General features: G+C 39.9%; 1 protein-coding gene across 3 annotated transcripts in view; it reads right to left on the reverse strand.

Moving 5' to 3' along the window:
• Positions 1–21,368, reverse strand: part of TMEM244 (transmembrane protein 244) — a 39,798-nt gene that overhangs the window by 17,509 nt on the left and 921 nt on the right. For 2 of the 3 annotated variants that reach the window (XM_069598396.1, XM_069598395.1), the window contains one exon: positions 5,272–5,418. The exons of the other annotated variant lie outside the window; for it this stretch is intronic. In XM_069598396.1, the coding sequence (XP_069454497.1) occupies positions 5,272–5,286 (15 nt within the window). In that variant the 5' untranslated portion in view covers positions 5,287–5,418. The remainder of the gene's footprint in view (positions 1–5,271; positions 5,419–21,368) is intronic. 3 annotated transcript variants of the gene reach the window in all.

A 21,368-nucleotide genomic window follows, 5' to 3' on the forward strand; every position in this document is an offset into this window, starting at 1 on the left:
ACTTTCTGAGCACCTTAAACTAATACAATGTTATATGCCAATTATATCTTGATTAAAAATGCAAAGAATAAAATAAAGGGGTTTTTAATACTCTTGACCAGCAGTGGAGATGGAGAAGACAAATGTGAGGGCCAGTGAAGAAATAGAATCAACAAGTTGTGGGGGCTTAAGGGAGAGGGTCATTTGATCTAACCTAATTCTGTCCAATAAATTTCTATAAATAAGTAATATATAGTCTATAAATAGATATTTATAATGCAAGCCACATGTATGTCATCTAAATTTCTCTATGAATCACTTTCATAAAAGAAAAGAAAGAAACGCTAATTTTGATAATATTTTATTTAACCCAATATATCCAACATAAAATTTCAACATGTAGTAAATATTAGAAGTTACTCTTGTGGTATTTCTTGCTTGTTCACAGTACATCTTAGAATTCCAGGGTGAATTTTACTAATAACACATCTCAATTTGGCCTACTCACATTCAAGTGCTCATAGCCTTGTGTAGCCAGCGGGTACTGTATTAGACAATACAGCTCTAACCACTCCCTTTCCTTCCAGCCTCATCCTCTTAACCCTGCTCCAAACTCTTGAGAGTCTAACTTCACTTACTATTTATTGTGGGATTACTATGTGCCAAGCGCTGTACCCATATATTCTCATTTTATCCACCCTCCCCATACCACTCCATCATTAATCTGGATAACTATCAACTGTACTTCACAGATTCAGAAACTGAGGCAGAAAGAGGTTAAACTTATCCCAGTTCACACGACCTGTATGTGGCAGGGCTCCAGTCCAGATCTGCTGGATGTCTGAACTCTCTTCACCCTTGGCTGTCCTGCCTTCAACCTGGTAGGCTTGGAAGAAAAGCACGCTGAATAATCAATCCCAGCTCAGCAGTTTCTTTTTAAAATTATAGAAACTGAGATTTGGATACATTGAATGAATGGTCCAAGGTCAAACCTTTATTTAGCGGCAGAGGTGAGTTAGAAAAAAATAATGGTATTGAATTACCAAAGGAAAGACACTTAAAAATGCTGCAAATGACTGAACACAAAATTTCATTCTGATACAAATATTATTACTGTACTTTAGAAAAATTAAATATATAAGAGTCAGAATTTGTAGCAGTCTCAGCACATAGCTAGCACTAAAATGTTAATTTATTCTTTTAGAATATATATTTGGATTCTGAATCAAACTATGAAATATAAGACATTTATGAGAATTTTGGCTATGTGAACTTGACTGGATATTTGATAATGCTAAAGAATTGTTAATATTTTAAGGTATTATGATGACTATTTTTTGAGTCCTTATTTTTAAAGATACGTATGGAGATACTTGCAGATGAAATAATAAGATTTCTGCGTTAGCCTCAAAGTAAAAACTTGGGAGAATAGATGGCTATGTAGATGTAACAAGACTGAACTGAGTTGATAATTGCAAAGTTAGGTCATGGATAAATGAAATTCATTCTATATTTTTATTTGCATTACTATATGCTTTTTCCATAATACTTTTGTAAAAAGTTCTCAATAAGTTTATGTAACTGGTAAACATCTTTATAAACTGTAAAAATATAATTTTTTAAATAAAAATTTGAGGAACATCCCTGGTTCCTAGGGCTGGGGTAGGAGAATCACCTTGTTTAATACTTACACATACCAGGGCTGAGCTAGCAACTTTGCAAACACCTCATCTTCTTTACTCCTCAAAACACTGCCCAATATGATGTCTTATCCATATATTCAGCTCAGTACAGTTGCTCAGTCGTGTCCAACTCTTTGTGATCCCATGAACCGCAGCTTGCCAGTCTTCCCTGTTGTACACCAACTGCCAGAGTCTAACCAAACCCATGTCCATTGAGTCGGTGATGCCACTCAACCATCTCATCCTCTGTCGTCCCCTTCTCCTCCTGCCCTCAATCTTTCCCAACATCAGGGTCCTTTCAAATGAGTCAGTTCTTCCCATCAGGTGGCCAAAGTATTGGAATTTCGCTTCAACATCAGTCCTTCCAATGAACACCCAGGACTGATCTCCTTTAAGATGCAGAGGTTGGATCACCTTGCAGTCCAGGGGACTCTCAAGAGTCTTCTCCAACACCACAGTTCAAAAGCATCAATTCTTCGGCACTCAGGTTTTTATAGTCCAACTCTCACATCCATACATGACTACTGGAAAAACCATAGCCTTGACTAGATGGACCTTTGTTGGCCAAGTAATGTCTCTGCTTTTTAATATACTGTCTAGGTTGGTCATAACTTTCCTTCAAGGAGTAAGCATCTTTTAATTTCATGGCTGCAGTCACCATCTGCAGTGATTTTGGAGACCTCAAAAATAAAGTCAGCCACTATTTCCACTGTTTCCCCATCTATTTGCCATGAAGGGATGGGACCAGATGCCATGATCTTAGCTTTCTGAATGTTGAGCTTTAAGCCAACTTCTTCACTCTCCTCTTTCACTTTCATCAAGAGAATTTTTAGTTCTTTTTCACTTTCTGCCATAAGGGTGGTGTCATCTGTATATCTGAGGTTATTGATATTTCTCCCAGCAATCTTGATTCCAGCTTGTGCTTCATCCAACCCAGCATTTCTCTTGATGTACTCTGCATATAAGTTAAATAAGCTGGGTGACAATATACAGCCTTGATGTACTCCTTTTCCTATTTGGAACCAGTCTGTTGTTCCAGGTCCACTTCTAACTGTTGCTTCCTGACCTGCATACAGATTTCTCATGAGGCAGGTTAGGTGGTCTGGTATTCCCATCTCTTTCAGAATTTTCCACAGTTTATTGTGATCCACACAGTCAAAGGCTTTGGCATAGTCAATAAAGCAGAAATAGATCTTTTTCTGGAATTCTCTTGCTTTTTCGATGATCCAGTGAATGTTGGTAATTTGTTCTCTGGTTCCTCTGCCTTTTCTAAAACCAGCTTGAACATCTGGAAGTTCATGGTTCACATATTGCTGAAGCTTGGCTAGGAGAATTTTGAGCATTACTTTACTAGTGTGTGAGATGAGTGCAATTGTGCAGTAGTTTGAGCATTCTTTGGCATTGTCTTTCTTTGGGATTGGAATGAAAACTGACTTTTTCCAGTCCTGTGACCACTGCTGAGTTTTCCAAATTTGTTGGCATATTGAGTGCAGCAGTTTCACAGCATCATCTTCCAGGATTTGAAATAGCTCAACTGGGATTCCATCACCTCCACTAGCTTTGTTTGTAGTGATGCTTTCTAAGGCCCACTTGACTTCACACTCCAGGATGTCTGGCTCTAGATGAGTGTGAGTGATCACACCATCATGATTATCTGGGTCGTGAAGATCTTTTTTGTACAGTTCTTCTGTATGTTCTTGCCACCTCTTCTTAATATCTTCTGCTTCCGTTAGGTTCATATCATTTCTGTCCTTTATTGAGCCTGTCTTTGCATGAAATGTTCTCTTGGTATCTCTGATTTTCTTGAAGAGATCCCTAGTCTTTCCCATTCTGTTGTTTTCCTCTATTTCTTCGCATTGATTGTTGGGGAAGTCTTTCTTATCTCTCCTTGCTGTTCTTTGGGACTCTGCATTCAAATGGGTGTATCTTTCCTTTTCTCCTTGGCTTTTCACTTCTTTTCTTTTCACAGCTATTTGTAAGGCCTCCTCAGACAGCCATTTTGCTTTTTTATATTTCTTTTCCATGGGGATGGTCTTGATTCCTGTCTCCTGTACAATGTCACGAACCTCCATCCATAGTTCATCAGGCACTCTGTCTATCAGATCTAGTCCCTTAAATCTATTTCTCACTTCCACTGTATATTCATAAGAGATTTGATTTAGGTCATATCTGAATGGTTTAGTTGTTTTCCCCACTTTCTTCAATTTCAGTCTGAATTTGACAATAAGGAGGTCGTGATCTGAGCCACAGTCAGCTCCCGGTCTTGTTTTTGTTGACTGTATAGAGCTTCTCCATCTTTGGCTGCAAAGAATATAATCAATCTGATTTCGGTGTTGACCATCTGGTGATGTCCATGTGTAGAGTCTTCTCTTGTGTTGTTGGAAGAGGGTGTTTGCTATCACCAGTGCATTCTCTTGGCAGAACTCTATTAGCCTTTGCCCTACTTCATTCTGTGCTCCAATGCCAAATTTTCCTGTTACTCCAGGTGTTTCTTGACTTTCTACTTTTGCATTCCAGTCCCCTATAATGAAAAAGACACCTTTTGGGGGGTTTAGTTCTAGAAAGTTTTGTAGGTCTTCATAGAACTGCTCAACTTCAGCTTCTTCAGCATTACTGGTCAGCGCATAGACTTGGATTACTGTGATATTGAATGGCAAACTTGGAAATGAACAGAGATCATTCTGTCATTTTTAAGATTGCATACAAGTACTGCATTTCAGCTTCTTTTGTTGACTATGATGGCTACTCCATTTCTTCTAAGGGATTCTTGCCCACCGTAGTAGATAAAATGGTCATCTGAGTTAAATTCACCCATTCAGTCCATCTTAGTTCGCTGATTCCTAAAATGTCAATGTTCACTCTTGCCGTCTCCTGTTTGAGCACTTCCAATTTGCCTTGATTCATGGACATAACATTCCAAGTTCCTATGCAATATTGCTCTTTACAGCATCAAACCTTGCTTCTATCACCAGTCATATCCACAACTGGGTGTTGTTTTTGCTTTGGCTCTGTCTCTTCATTCTTTCTGGAGTTATTTCTCCACTGATCTCCAGTAGCATATTGGGCACCTACTGACCTGGGGAGTTCATCTTTCAGTGTCCTATCTTTTTGCCTTTTCATACTGTTCATGGGGTTCTCAAGGCAAGAATACTGAAGTGGTCTTCCATTCCCTTCTCCAGTGGACCACATTCTGTCAGACCTCGCCACCATGACCCTTCTGTCTTGGGTGGCCCCACACGGCATGGCTTATAAGAAACCAAATGCTGACACTTTGCCTTGTGTGTCCCTCTGAGATCAAGGACACCATGTTTTCAATGATGTTATAAACATGTAATATGGACTATTGAGATGGAGGAAGAGGGTCACTGGGCAGTTCCATAGACTCAGCAAAGCCCCAGGGACTGGCGGGTATATTGTTCTGCTGGACTCTCCAAGGCAATGAGGAGGCATTTAGCTAAAAACATTGCATGTTCCTTTTGGGTGCATTCCTGGAACAGCAAGCCTAATTCTTCAGGTTCTCTCTCTCTCTCTCTCTCTCTCTCTCTCTCTCTCTCACACACACACACACACACACACACACACACACACGTGTCTCAATAATACCTTGTACCTGTGTGAAGGTCATCCTTTTAGATTCTGCTCTTTCCTTGTTTACCTCCTCTTTGGCACTCTAGAGATCCTTCAGTTCAGTTCAGTTCAGTCGCTCAGTCGTGTCCAACTCTTTGCGACCCCATAAATCGCAGCACGCCAGGCCTCCCTGTCCATTACCAACAGTAATTGATTTGTAACTGGAGATTTATCATGTTCACATACAGATTAATACTGCAACTTCTTCATTAAAAAACATCTCCCCTTTTGTGTTTGTGAAAAACTGCAAAATTATTTCACGAGAATATAAGTTCACAAGTCTTTAAAGTGCGCAAATAAATGTAGGATATGATAAATACGTTTTTTTCAAAAAAAACCTGTCTGCTACAACTAGACTTTATCATCTTTTATGATTAAGATATTTGGATGCCAGACTTCCTTCCTCTGTCCTAAACAATAAAACATTTTTTTAAATGAGTTGAAATTAAGGAAGAACTGTGCTCACTATAAAAGAATAAAGGAAAGTTCTATTCATTTGAAGTTTCAGAATCTGGCCAAACCGGGACCATTTCCTTTGTAAAGACTAGACTGGAACTAAAATAGAGTATGAGTTTGTGCAGGTGGCTCCCTGAGGACTCAGAGCTTCAGTGGAGCCTGGGAACTTCAACTGCATAACTCACTCTACTGTCTTGCCAGATCATATCCTGGTTTGACTGGGCATAATTAAAACAGGAATAGCTCCTACTAATTCCGTCCTTCTGGAATTGATAGCTACATTTCACTCTTTTTATGTGTTGAATTTCTCTTATTGTCTGATAACAGTCTGATGGGATGTCTTCCACATGTATGGAATTTCTTCAAGGAACTGCTAAAAGATACCATGTGTAATTGCTCTATGATACCATTTCATCTAGAAGGGACTGGGAGGGAAGGGATTTGTCCATTGTGCTCACTAATGTACTTTTAGTGTCTGCTGTGGTTCCTGGCACATAGTAGGTACTCACATAGTTCCTTCACATAGTGAAATGAACTAAATGACTCATTACAGTCATGTAATGACTGTATGGCTGTAAAGCATGGCTGACTTTCAGTCTGCACAGGAATTGTTTAAGGAGTATCCATTATGATTAGTCGGAACCCAGACCACAATGAACACCACCTCATATTAGCAGTCTTTGATGTACCTCGAGACGGTAATCAATCCGTAGATAATTATCGAGTGTTGATACTGTGCCCAAAGCTGTTTCAGACTTCCTGGCATTACAAAGGAAGCGAGGCAGCCAAAATTACCATACGATAAATAATTAGAACAAGAAAATTTATCCAACATTTATATGACCATTTACAGTATACTTGTGTAGATTAGCTCACCCTTCAAAATAAACACATGAGCTAGGATTATAATCACCTCTTTATAGATAAAGAGAAGTTCATAGAAATTAAGGATATTTACAAAGCTGGTCACTGGTAGATCTGTAATTTTATACCAAGTTTATTAACCCTGAAGCAGAAATTAAACTTTATAAAGGCAAAATTACCTCATAGAAGAGAGATAACCTGGGTTTCATAAAGAAAGAGACTTTTAGTAAGAAGTATAATGGTACACACACTTTATATTTAATATCAGCCTACTTGTCCCTTAAGCAGTCCTCAAATTTTATTATTCTTAAGAAATATGAAGTGTTTGCATGTTAAAAGTACAAATTTCTCACACCCCATACCTAGATATTTGGAGTCTGTAGACATTGGGTAGGACCCAGGTATTTACGTTTTAACAAACCTCTCAGATGATTGCAAAGCAAAGCTCTACTGAGAATGGAAGAACACATCCAGGAGATAAACAGAAGCCTCGCTGTCTCCTATAGTTTTCTCCTGAGGCAGGAATTCTTAACAAGATTGGATGGACAGCTAAGAAAACTGGGTTCTTGATGTAAATGGACAAGACAGACAAGAGACATATTTCCAACAGAAATAAATAAATAAATAAAACTTTTTACTTCACTCATAATAAACACACACTGCAATGAGACACTATTGAACTCTTACCAAGATAGCCAAAATATTTTCTTTTTTAAAAAAAGAATAACTAGTTCTGGTGATGAAATATTCACTATTCTAGACTGCTGATGTGAGTGGAATTTGGTGCAAGTCTATTAGAAAGCAATATATCAATATGTATTTTCGAAGGGTGTTATTTTGAACCCAAATGTATACTGCTGGTAAGAAAAAGAAAATTTTTAATGGTGTTTGTCCTTACATGTTAAAAGCATTTCTTCTTTTTCATTTTTACTGTATTTTATAAATTTTTAATGAAAGTGAAATAAACCTAGTCTCTAGTAGTTACAGATTGCTAGACTGTGGGTAAATTACTCTGAGTGATATTTTTACCTGTAAAATTAGACAGTGAGGTTTTTAACCCTTCTGTACTTAACTGTCTTGTGGAATCGCTAATGTAAACTATCAACTATGTGGAAAAATAGACATGCTCAAGGATACACACAACAAACCGTGTGTGCAAATTCAGTATTGTCCAGAATCTCAGAAGCCCACTGTGGATCCCAGATCAAGAATTCCTAATCTTGAAGGATAATTCCAACTCTCCCAGTCAATCCTAAAAGAAATCAACCTTGAATATTCACTGGAAGGTCTGAGGCTCCAGTGCTTTGGCCACCTGGTGCAAACAGCTGATTTACTGGAAAAGACTGATGCTGGGAAAGATTGAGGGCAGGAGGAGAAGGGGGAGAGACAGAGGATGAGATGGTTGGATGGCATCACAGACTCAACGGACATGAATTTGAGCAAGCTCCAGGAGTGGTGATGAACAGGGAAGCCCAGCGTGCTGTGGTCCATGGGGTCAAAAAGAGTCAACAAGACTCAGAGACTGAGTCTTGAATGACAACAATTATACGGTGCCATTTAAGAGCATTTAAAATTCTGTAGATAAGTGATTATCTCCATCCCCACTAGAAGAGCTAACAAAAAAGCATCGACCTACTCATCTTGTCAACAACTATGGCAGATACAACAAGCTGTATAAATACTATTTGTAGGACTAGTATTTAAAATTATATTTCAAATTTCAAAATGTTCATTAGGCTCTTTTTCTAGTTGTAGGGAACAGAACTATCATGGTGATAACTGAAAAAATTTCAGAATCAAAAAAACCACTGTAATAGTTGCTCGACTATACTTTGTCACCATTTAGGACCAGCAGCAACTCAGAAGATAAGCAAACAATGACACTGCAAAGCCACTATATGTTTAGGACTAAATTCTCCTGGTCTCTGTTTATCTCTGTTCCTTCTTTTAACTCTTAACTAATTAACTCTCGCTCATGCAAAAAGAAAAAGAGAGAGACACAGAGTGAAAGTGAGAATCCAATTCGAGAAGCCAATCACTATCTGGTACGTGGCGGCACTCTGGTTGGATAGAGTGTCATCAAAAGGTGCTGATGAACAGCTGGCTGGGCTGTGAATGGCTGTCTTTGCAGAAAATGAACTTCTCCAAAATCAAACAGGGGTCTCCAGTTATAGAGCTCACCTCATACGAAGCACGGCAACCTATGTAAAAGGTACTGTATGAATAGGGACCAGTGTGTTTTCTTGGCAAAACTCTATTAGCCTTTGCCTTGCTTTATTCTGCACTCCAAGGACAAATTTGCCTGTTACTCCTGGTGTTTCTAGACTTCCTACTTCTGCATTCCGGTCCCCTATAATGAAAAGGACATCTTTTGGGGGTGTTAGTTCCAAAAGGTCTTGTAGGTCTTCAAAGAACCATTCAACTTCAGCTTCTTCAGCATTACTGGTTGGGGCATAGGCTTGGATTACCGTGATATGGAATGGTTTGCCTTGGAAATGAACAGAGATCATTCTGTCATTTTGCAGATTGCATCCAAGTACTGCATTTCAGACTCTTGTTCTAAGGGATTCTTGCCCACAGTAGTAGATATAATGGTCATCTGAGTTCAGTTCACCCATTCCAGTCCATTTTAGTTCGCTGATTCCTAAAATGTCAACATTCACTCTTGCCATCTCCTGTTTGGCCACTTCCAATTTGCCTTGATTCATGGACCTAACATTCCAGGTTCCTATGCAACATTGCTCTTTACAGCATTGGAGCTTGCTTCTATCACCAGTCACATTCACAACTGGGTGTTGTTTTTCTTTGGCTCTGTCTCTTCATTCTTTCTGGAGTTATTTCTCCCCTGATCTCCAGTAATACGTGAACCGTGAACTCCCAGATGTTCAAGCTGGATTTAGAAAAGGCAGAGGATCCAGAGATCAAATTGCCAACATCCGTTAGATCATTGAAAAAGCAAGAGAGTTCCAGAAAAACATCTATTTCTGCTTTATTGACTATGCCAAAGCCTTTGACTGTGTGGATCACAATAAACTATGGAAAATTCTGAAAGAGATGGGAATACCAGACCACCTAACCTGCCTCTTGAGAAATCTGTATGCAGGTCAGGAAGCATCAGTTACAACTGGACATGGAACAACAGACTGGTTCCAAATTGGGAAAGGAGTATGTCAAGGCTGTATTTAACTTATATGTAGAGTACATCATGTGAAATGCTGGACTGGATGTAGCACAAGCTGGAATCAAGATTACCAGGAGAAACATCAGCAACCTCAATATGCAGATGACACCACGCTTATGGCAGAAAGCGAAGAAGAACTAAAGAGCCTCTTGATGAAATTGAAAGAGAGAGTGAAGAAGTTGGCTTAATACTCAATATTCAGAAAACTAAGATCATGGCATCTGGTCCCATCACTTCAAGCAAATGGATGGGGAAACAGTGGAAACAGTGACTTTTAACTTTTTGGGCTCCAAAATCAATGCACATGGTGACTGCAGTCAGGAAATTAAAAGACACTTACTCCTTGGAAGGAACGTTATGACCAACCTAGACAGCATACTAAAAAGTAGAGACATTACTTTGCTAACAAAGGTCCATCTAGTCAAGGCTATTGTTTTTCCAGTAGTCATGTATGGATCTGAGAGTTGGACTATAAAGAAAGCTGAGTGCTGAAGAATTGATGCTTTTGAACTGTGGTTCTGGAGAAGTCTCTTGGATTGCAAGGAGATCCAACCAGTCCATCCTAAAGGAGATCAGTCCTGAGTATTCATTGGGAGGATGGATGTTGAAGTTGAAACTCCAATACTTTGGCCACCTGATGTGAAGAGCTGACTCACTGGAAAAGACCCTCGTGCTAGGAAAGATTGAAGGCAGGAGGAGAAGGGGATGACAGTGGATAAGATGGTTGGATGGCATCACCAACTCAATGGAGATGAGTTTGAGTAAACTCCAGGAGCTGGTGATGGACAGGGAGGCCTGGCATGCTGCAGTCCATGGGTCATGAAGAGTCAGACACAACTGAGCAACTGAACTGAACTGAACTGAACTGAATAGGGACAGTACCTAGAATACTTCTCAGAAAGTGGCAGAGTAACCAGCAGGTCTGTGTATTTGTATTTAACAGCAAATAACAACCTGTATTTAATAGCAGGTCTGCTGTTAAACTATTAGTAAGACAAACATCTGGGAAACAGGGCTGTATATAAACTTTTAAAAAACTATATGATAGTGTTGGATATTAGATTGAGGTAGTTCCAGGGGGTAGGGGAAGACAAAATAAATTCTCTTGTTTTCCTATTCTGGTTAGTAGTTTTCAGTCAATTCAGGTCTTCTCAATTACTTTCCTAGCTTCTAAAGTTCAAAAAGTTCTAATGTGCTAAACAGGTCCCAGTTGCCTCTTTGATTTTCTAAATTCTAGAGATTTAAATAATATACATTCATTAATTCAGTCCCCAAAGTACTTCAGTCAGTTCAGTTGCTCAGTCGTGTCCAACTCTTTGAGACCCCATGAATCGCAGCACGCCAGGCCTTCCTGTCCATCACCAACTCCTGGAGTTCACTTAGACTCAGTTCCATTGAGTCAGTGATGCCATCCAGCCATCTCATTCTCGGTCGTCCTCTTCTCCTCCTGCCCCCAATCCCTCCCAGTATCAGAGCCTTTTCCAATGAGTCAACTCTTCGCATCAGGTGGCCAAAGTACTGGAGTTTCAGCTTTAGCATCATTCCTTCCAAAGAAATCCCAGGGCTGATCTCTTTCAGCATGGACTGGTTGGATCTCCTTTCAGTTCAAGGGACTCTCAAGAGTCTTCTCCAACACCACAGTTCAAAAGCATCAATTCTTCGGCACTCAGTTTTCTTCACAGTCCAACTCTCACATCCATACATGACCACTGGAAAAACCATAGCCTTGACTAGACGGACCTTTGTTGGCAAAGTAATGTCTCTGCTTTTGAATATGCTATCAGGTTGGTCATAACTTTCCTTCTAAGGAGTAAGCGTCTTTTAATTTCATGGCTGCAATCACCATCTGCAGTGATTTTGGAGCCCAGAAAAATAAAGTCTGACACTGTTTCCCCGTCTATTTGCCATGAAGTGATGGGACTGGATGCCATGATCTTCATTTTCTGAATGTTGAGCTTTAAGCCAATTTTTTCACTCTCCTCTTTCACTTTCATCAAGAGGCTTTTTAGTTCCTCTTCACGTTTTGCCATAAGGGTGGTGTCATCTGGATATCTGAGGTTATTGATGTTTCTCCTGGCAATCATGATTCCAGCCTTTGCTTCCTCCAGCCCAGCGTTTCTCATGATGTACTCTGCATATAATTTAAATAAGTAGGGTGACAATATACAGCCTTGATGTACTCTTTTTCCTATTTGGAACCAGCCTGTTGTACAAAAGATAAAAATATAAACAAATCTGAGTGTCAACCTAATAGTCATTGTGGAAACCTTGTAAAACAAAAACATGAAGCAAAAAAAAGAGAATCATCCATAATTCGTGAATCAAACAAACCTAAGTTAAACTGCTACTCAACAACAACAATTTAATTGCTATCAATTCCTTTAGTCAACATCTGTAGCTTCCAGAGATTGGAAGTCAGTGCGGGCTTTCAGTCTATACCATATCCTCAATTCAGTACCTACAAATTATAAATCTGATAGAAAACATGAATGTCTTAATGGTGTTTGTCTATAGATGTGAAAATCATGGGTATTCTGTTTTCCTTTTCTGTATTTCATAAATTTCTAATGAAGGAAAAAGGCCAGATTTCTGTATGTTACAATAATAGCAAGTCCTACTCAATAATAATAGCAAGTTCTACTGTGCCAAATATACTGACATTTATTAGCAAACAAAAAAATATTTATACAACCTGTTTTGAAAACTTGGGGAAGTTCCACTCTCTCTTAGCACATTAAACAAACCCTATGAGTTTGTCATGCTTACTCTGAGGCAGTCACAGTGACACCCTGAAGCCAGATTACCCCCCCACCCCAGCCAGAGCAATTGACAAATTCCTCCAGGAAGTAGGGGTACAACACAAGAACATGGAGTTCTAGATCTTGGGTATTTCTCTGATGGTATTAGGTTACTGAGCTTCCTGGATTCTGATAACGCAAGGATTTCAAGGCCTGCTCAATCTTGCATATTTTGACAACAGTCATCAGTAGAAAGAATATCTTGTACTTATATTAATTAAAAAGTCTTGTTATTGGTTTCAATAGCAATTTTTGAGCTGCATGACAACCTCTTCAAGTGAGGATTCCTCATAGGGATATATCACATGCTAATAGGAAAAGGGGTACATCAAGGCTGTATACTGTCACCCTGCTTATTTAACTTATATGCAGAGTACATCATGAGAAATGCTGGGCTGGAAGAAGCACAAGCTGGAATCAAGATTGCCAGGAGAAATATCAATAACCTCAGATATGCAGATGACACCACCTTATGGCAAAAAGTGAAGAGGAACTAAAAAGCTTCTTGATGAAAGTGAAAGAGGAGAGTGAAAAAGTTGGCTTAAAGCTCAACATTCAGAAAATGAAGATCATGGCATCTGGTCCCATTACTTCATGGCAAATAGATGGGGAAACAGTGGAAACAGTGACAGGCTTTATTTTCTTGGGCTCCAAGATCCCTGTAGATGGTGACTGCAGCCATGAAATTAAAAGATGCTTACTCCTTGGAAGAATATCTATGACCAAACTAGACAGTATATTAAAAAGCAGAGACAACTTTGCCAACAAAGGTCCATCTAGTCAAAGCTATGGTTTTTCCAGTGGTCATGTATGGATGTGAGAGTTGGACTATAAAGAAAGCTGAGCACCGAAGAATTGATACTTTTGAACTGCGGTGTTGGAGAAGACTCTTGAGAGACCCCTGGACTGCAAGGAGAGCCAACCAGTCCATTCTAAAGGAGATCAGCCCTGGGTGTTCTTTGGAAGGAATGAGGCTAAAGCTGAAACTCCAGTACTTTGGCCACCTCATGTGAAGAACTGACTCATTGGAAAAGACTCTGATGCTGGGAGGGATTGGGGGCAGGAGGAAAAGGGGACGACAGAGGATGAGATGGCTGGATGGAATCACCAGCTCGATGGACGTCAGTTTGAGTGAACTCTGGGTTGGTGATGGACAGGGAGGCCTGGCATGCTGCAATTCATGGGGTCACAAAAAGTCGGACATGACTGAGCGACTGAACTGAACTGAAACAACATTGGCTGGGATGTAGCGTAACATTGATTTATGCATACAGATCTCAAACTGTATTATAACAAAGTATTTTGTGTTTCACACAAAACATACTTCTAAAATAAATCTTTTTTACATTAATATTCACATTTTCCCCTTTAAATGGCTTAAAATTTAACTATAAAAGCTTTGCAAAAAAGATGACTAGGTTTAATATGCAAGAGTAAATGAAATCCTAACATTTATTTCTCAGTGGAAGAAGGCAGAAATAACATTTTCAAAGAATTTAAGTGTTTTTTCCGCAAACTCTCACAAGAGCAAGGACACTTTTTAATAATATATAAACACAAAATTATTATCATACACAAGAAATTTTACACAGATATAAAGTATTATTCATATAGAGTCCACACTGAAACTTCTCCAATTGTCCTTAAAATCTAAAGAAACTAGAATCAGCTAAATTTATACATTACATTTGGTGGTCATATCTCTTTAGCGTCATATTCTAAATTTGCCTGATAGTTTCCTCACGATTAGAGTTTGGGGGAAGAATTCTACACAGGTGACATTGTGCATTTCCCCGAGTATCTCATGAGGATATACATAAAATCATCTTGTTTCATTATTAGTGGTGGTCAGTTGGATCACTTGATAAAGGTAATGTCTACCACATCTTATTTTAACTGTACTGTTTATCTTTTGTAGTTGATAAGTAATCTGTGAGGTGGTACTTAAGAGTATGTGAATGTCCTGTTTCCTCAAAACTTTTTACCCACTAGCTTTTCACAACCACTGATATGCCTTGTGTGAATCAATTACTGACACGGGTGTTACAAATGGTGATTTTCTCATCTTATTTTTTCTTCTATGTATTAGTATATGCTCATCTATAAAGAGGTTTCCCTTCTTATCACTGAACTTCTGTATATATTATTTGTCCATTGTTGATAACATGCTCTTTTTATATTCAATATGCTAAAATACATTAATACCATGACTTGTTGTTGATGCTAAAATTGTCCCAAATATGAGCACCAACAAGATATCTCCTATGTTCATCTTATGTATCCCCATCATTTTCTTTGTACTTCTTTGCTTTCCCTCATAATCTGACATTCCAAAGAGATATTTTTTTCATTACTATATTTCCATATGATTTTTCATCTGCTTGTGAGCTTTCTATTCTCTCCTACTACTTTCTCGTTCTATCTATTCAAGAATTACTATCACACTTTTAATTACAGAAGTCTTGTAAGTACATCATGAGAAACGCTGGACTAGAAGAAACACAAGCTGGAATCAAGATTGCCAGGAGAAATATCAATAACCTCAGATATGCAGCTGATACCACTCTCATGGCAGAAAGTGAAGAGGAACTAAAAAGCCTCTTGATGAAAGTGAAAGAGGAGAGTGAAAAAGTTGGCTTAAAGCTCAACATTCAGAAAATGAAGATCATGGCATCTGGTCCCATCACTTCATGGCAAATAGATGGGGAAACAGTGGAAACAGTGTCAGACTTTATTTTTCTGGGCTCCAAAATCACTGCAGACGCTGACTGCAGCCATGAAATTAAAAGATGCTTACTCCTTGGAAGAAAAGTTATGACCAACATAGATAGCATATTCAAAAGCAGAGACATTACTTCGCCGACTAAGGTCCGTCTAGTCAAGGCTATGGTTTTCCAGTGGTCATGTATGGATGTGAGAGTTGGACTGTGAAGAAGTCTGAAGGCTGAAGAATTGATGCTTTTGAACTGTGGTGTTGGAGAAGACTCTTGAGAGTCCCTTGGACTGAAAGGAGATCCAACCAGTCCATTCTAAAGGACATCAGCCCTGGGATTTCTTTGGAGGGAATGATGCTAAACCTGAAACTCCAGTATTTTGGCCACCTGATGTGAAGAGTTGACTCATTGGAAAAGACTCTGATGCTGGGAGGGATTGGGGGCAGGAGGAGAAGGGGGCGACAGAGGATGAGATGGCTGGATGGCATCACGGACTTGATGGGCGTGAGTCTGAGTGAACTCCGGGAGTTGGTGATGGACAGGGAGGCCTGGCGTGCTGCGGTTCATGGGGTCGCAAAGAGTCAGACACGACTGAGCGACTGAACTGAACTGAACTGAACTGAACTGTAGTATGTTTTAAAAGTCATCCTTCATTGTTCATTTTTTAGAAGTCTCATGGCTATTTTTATGTTTCTTTTTCCATATAAACTTCAAAAACTTATTTGAACAGCTCCATAAAGTAAATTTTTGTTATTCTTATTCAGTTCAGTTCAGTCGCTCAGTCGTGTTCGACTCTTTGCGATCCCATGAACTACAGCACGCCAGGCCTCCCTGTTCATCACCAACTCCCAGAGTTCACTCAAACTTATGTCCATACAGTTGGTGATGCCATCCAGCCATCTCATCCTCGGTTGTCCCCTTCACCTCTTGCCCCCAATCCCTCCCAGCATCAGAGTCTTTTCCAATGAGTTAATCTTCGCATGAGGTGGCCAAAGTACTGGAGTTTCAGCTTTAGCATCATTCCTTCCAAAGAACACCCAGGACTGATCGCCTTTAGAATGGACCGGTTGGGATCTCTTTGCAGTCCAAGGGACTCTCAAGAGTCTTCTCCAACACCACAGTTCAAAAGCATCAATTCTTCGGTGCTCAGCTTTCTTCACAGTCCAACTCTCACATCCATACATGACCACTGGAAAGACCATAACCTTGACTAGATGGACCTTTGTTGGCAAAGTAATGTCTCTGCTTTTGAATATGCTATCTATGTTGGTCATAACTTTCCTTCCAAGGAGTAAGCATCTTTTAATTTCATGGCTGCAGTCACCTTCTGCAGTGATTTTCTGTTTAGGTATTCTTAAACGAATTCTTTTTTTGCTATTAAGGTACCTGAAGTTTTATATTTGTTACATCATGTCATCAGCTACTGTTTGTGTATAAAAAGGCTTATGATTTCTTTAGTTTAATATTCTATTACTTTACTGAATTTTAAAAATGATATTAGTGTTTTCATTATCTCTCTTGGATTTTTCCAAATATACTGCAATACCACCTGTTAACAGAGATAGTTTCACTTCTATTCCAATTCTTGGAGCTCTGTTGTTTATTCTGCATTGACTAGTGTCTCTACTATATTTTTATTTATTATTATTTATTTACTGGTAGAAAATATTAATGAGTACAAAAAATCGTAATTATACTGGAGTGGATGTGTTAATTGCTCGGTTGTGCCAGACTCTTTGCGACCTAATGGACTGCAGCCCACCAGGCTCCTCTGTCCACGGGATTCTCCAGGCAAGGATACTGGAGTGGGTTACCATTTCCTTTTTCAGGGAATCATCCCAATCCAAGGATCAAACCCGAGTTTTCTGCATTGCACTCAGATTCTTACCATCTGAGCCACCAGGAAATACTGGGGTTTCCCAGATGGTGCTAATGGTAAAGAACACACCTGTCAATGCAGGAGAGGTAAAAGAAGGGGGTTTGATTCCTGGGTCCGGAAGATCCCCTGGAGTAGGAAATGGCAATCCACTCTGGTATTCTTGCCTGGAGAATTGCGGACAGAGGAGCCTGGTGGGCTACAGACCATAGGGTTGCAAAGAGTGCACAGGACTGAAGTGACTTAGCACGGAGGTATGAAAAATAGCTAGCTAGCGGAAAGCTACAGTATAACACGGGGAACCCAGCTCAGTGCTCCGTGATGACCTAGAGGGATGAAATGGGGGAATGGGAGAGAGACTCATGAGGGAGGGGATATATGCATACATATGGTTGATTCATGTTGTCCAGTAAAAACACAGCATTGTAAAGCAACTCAATTATTAATACAAAACATAACTTCCCTAGTTCATTGCCACATCCAAGCATGTGTACATGCTAGTTCTTGCGCCTGGAAACCCTTCCTTACCTCAACCTACTGGGTTCCAGAAATTAGAAGTGCTCCAAACAATCCCTGGTCTGGATGACGGACAATGCTCCAAGAATGACTCACCTCTGGGCACCCCGAACTCTAGGGCAGAGAGAGCAAGAGGATAAAAGCCCTAGGGCGACCCAGCCCTGAGGCTAACTGGACTGCAGTCCCAGTGGCTGGCTGCCTGAAGCCCACCCACTCACTGGTGTCCAGCTCCCTACAGCCCGCTGACCCTGTGAACTGGGCGGGACCAGGGCGGGGCCTTCAAGCTTTTTGGACTCCCCCTTCTTTCAGGTGTGACCTCGGCTGACCCGCGCTCCAAGACTCAGTTTCCCGCCGTGTAAGAAAGGCTCAGGGCACCGCCTCCAGGCACCCGGAGGAAGGAGGGTTGGTGCGGAGCAGAAAAAGCCGGCAGTCAAGCGGGGGTCCTGGCGTAGAGGTAGGTCCTATTTTCTTCTCCCTGCTTCCTTGCCTGAACCCTAATAGACGCCTGGAAAGCAGTCTCGGCCCAGGGCTCGGGTCACTAGCAACGCAGTGCACTGATCCCACCCAGCCCTCGCCTTCCCCTGCCCCGCATTCCTCCTCCTCAGACACCTTTAATATATTTTTAAATAATAGTGAAGTTAGTGGGTATCCTGCCTCTAGTATTCTCACACATGCATTTTGCATGTGTGTATGTCTAGTTATAGTCATATATTAACATCAAAGAAGAATTAGTTCAGTTCCTATTTTATTCAGTGTTTTGATTATTAGAAATGGTTGTTAATTTTTGTCAAAGGCCACTTTAACATCTGTGAAGATGATCTCTGATTTTCCTCGTACATTTTGGGGATAAGTATCACTTGGTCATGCTGTTTAACTGTTATGATGAGTTCTTGGATTCTGTTTGCTTGTATGTTATTTAGATTTTTACTTCCATATTTATAAGTGAGATTGATCTATAGTTTATTTTTTTGCTATCTCTATTTTTTGCTAGGCTTCCCAGGTGGCTCAGATGGTAAAGTGTCTGCCTGCAGTGCGCGAGACCAGGTTCAATCCCTGAGTGGGGAAGATCCCCTGGAGAAGGAAATGGCAACCCACTGGAAAATTCCATGGACGGAGGAGCCTTGTAGGACTGTCCATGGGGTCGCAAAGAGTCGGACTGAGTGGGATAGGACTGAGCGACTTCACTTTCACTTTCTTTATAAGGTTTAGATGACAATATAATTCTCGTTTCATAAAAATATCTTGTGGCTTTTCATCTTTTTCTATACTCAGAAATAATTTAAGTAAACTGAGAGTATATTATCTCTGCAGATATAGGAGGATTCCTTTGTGAAAACTGAGCCTAGTCCTTTTATAACTTTCTCCATTTATTCTATGGAAACTGGAAGACATTATATGATTCTACAAAGTGGAATATTCCAAGCAACTAACAGCTTTTCACAGCGAGTATCTATATGTTCTTCCAGTCTTGCTCACATATTATATTCACACTCCACCCTCCACTCAAGGACAGAATCAATCCCTCCTTATTTCTTTACATCCACAGCATTTTGCATATGTCTTACAGATTTGATCACATGTGTTATAGCATACTTATTTATGGAGGTGACGGTTTTCTCTAGACTCTCAAAGACAGAGACACTAATTTAACCACATTTGATTCTTCTGCCACAAAATATTGCTTAGCCCTTGGTAAGTGTTCAAGAAATATATTTTGAATAATAATGAATGAAGAGAAGGAGGGGACACCAATGAATGCCCACTTCAGTGGGAAGTGTCTGTTTATTAAAAATGTGGACTCTAGGGTCAAAAATACCAGGGTTCTTTTCTGGTTTCTCACTGGCAAGTACGTAACCTTGGCCAGTTGCTCTCTGTGTTTTGTTCTCAGTTCAGTTCAGTCGCTCAGTCGTATCCGACTCTTTGCAACCCCATGAATCGCAGCATGCCAGGCCTCCCTGTCCATCACCAACTCTCAGAGTTCACTCAGACTCGCGTCCATCGAGTCAGTGATGCCATCCAGCCATCTCATCCTGAGTCGTCCCCTTCTCCTCCTGCCCCCAATCCCTCCCAGCATCAGAGTCTTTTCCAATGAGTCAACTCTTCACATAAGGTGGCCAAAGTACTGGAGTTTCAGGTTTAGCATCATTCCTTCCAAAGAAATCCCAGGGCTGATCTCCTTCAGCATGGACTGGTTGGATCTCCTTGCAGTCCAAGGGACTCTCAAGAGTCTTCTCCAACACCACAGTTCAAAAGCATCAATTCTTTGGCCCTCAGCCTTCTTCACAGTCCAACTCTCACATCCATACATGACCACAGGAAAAACCAGTAAAAAGATAGGTGAAATCTCATGGGGGGTTTGCATTCAGAACACAAGTAAGATTCCTAGCATTAGGTACTCTATATGCTCACAAGATAACATGTTGTTCCCATGTGAATGCCTGTTGTTTGGTTCTTTGGAAAATTCCTAGAGAAGTCACAAAATTTCTCTCTTACCTGTGGTATTATAACAAAGGAACCAGACCCTGCTGATGGTAGTTCCCTCTGAAAATGTCTATAGGGATGAAATTCTCCAGTTGAGCTCAACAGCCATAAGGAAATGCGAGCATGTGTTGTGCCTCTGAGATTTTTACATGCAGTATTTGTTTTAGAATGGTAATTTTACATTAGTTGAATATAGTTTTGAAATGAGTCTTCCACTGGAGTTTTGAAAAACAATGCACTGTATCCTGAACAACAACTTAGCAGTTCTCATACCTGGGCTTTCTTCCCAGTTCCTGTGCTGTTTCCCCAGACAGCAAATTAATTAAATGGCCTTTGGCCATAACTCTTTCCCTTGAGTCAGCTTTTCTCTCATTTAAAGTGTAGAGATAGGGGGGATTTAATTAGCCCAATGCCTGGCACATTACATGCACTCCATAAATGTCTGTTGAGTTTTGGAATTCTCTTTAGACGAAGGTCACTTTTGCTATTACTATTAATTTATGAGCATATCAGTAATTCCTGCGCTGATAATATTGACAATGAGCAAGGACTTAAGAAAAGTTAGCTCATAATTTATAAGAATGTATCATGAGAATTCAGATTTTCAACAACTCTCCCTTGAACATATTCACTACTGGTTTAATGTTCTAAGACGGTATTCTACATATAAAGCTCTGGGATTCTATAAAGCTCCTCCTCCTGGCAGGAGTTACCTAGATATTTCCACTGGAAAGAGTATGTGTGTGTGTGTGTGTGTGTGTGTGTGTGTAAGACCAGACTAAATATAGAGTCTTCATTCTTTAAGCTACTTAAGGGAAGGATATTGTCTTCTAATTTTCTTTTCTCAAGCGCAGTTATAACTGCCAGTTCAAACCCAAAACTATACACAAATTATGAACAGCTTAAAATCTTCTTAAAAGTGTTTCTAAAAAATATTTCGCCTAAAATACTGTTTTTACTGACCTAGAAAATTTTTCTTAGTTGCCGTGCTTAACATTTCTTACTTATGATCTATGTTGTGATGATGGCAGTAAGCAGAAAAAACTTAAGGAAGTACATACAGCACTGATATTTTACTAACATGAATGTAGCACTAATTCATAATCATAATTTAAATTTTAAGTAAAAATCAGGCTTTCCAGAGTGTCATTCCCTTAAGGCTGAATGTTTATAGCCCCGAAGCCTACGTGAATT

This window comes from Ovis canadensis, chromosome 8, assembly GCF_042477335.2.
Source record: "Ovis canadensis isolate MfBH-ARS-UI-01 breed Bighorn chromosome 8, ARS-UI_OviCan_v2, whole genome shotgun sequence".
NCBI lineage: Eukaryota > Metazoa > Chordata > Mammalia > Artiodactyla > Bovidae > Ovis > Ovis canadensis.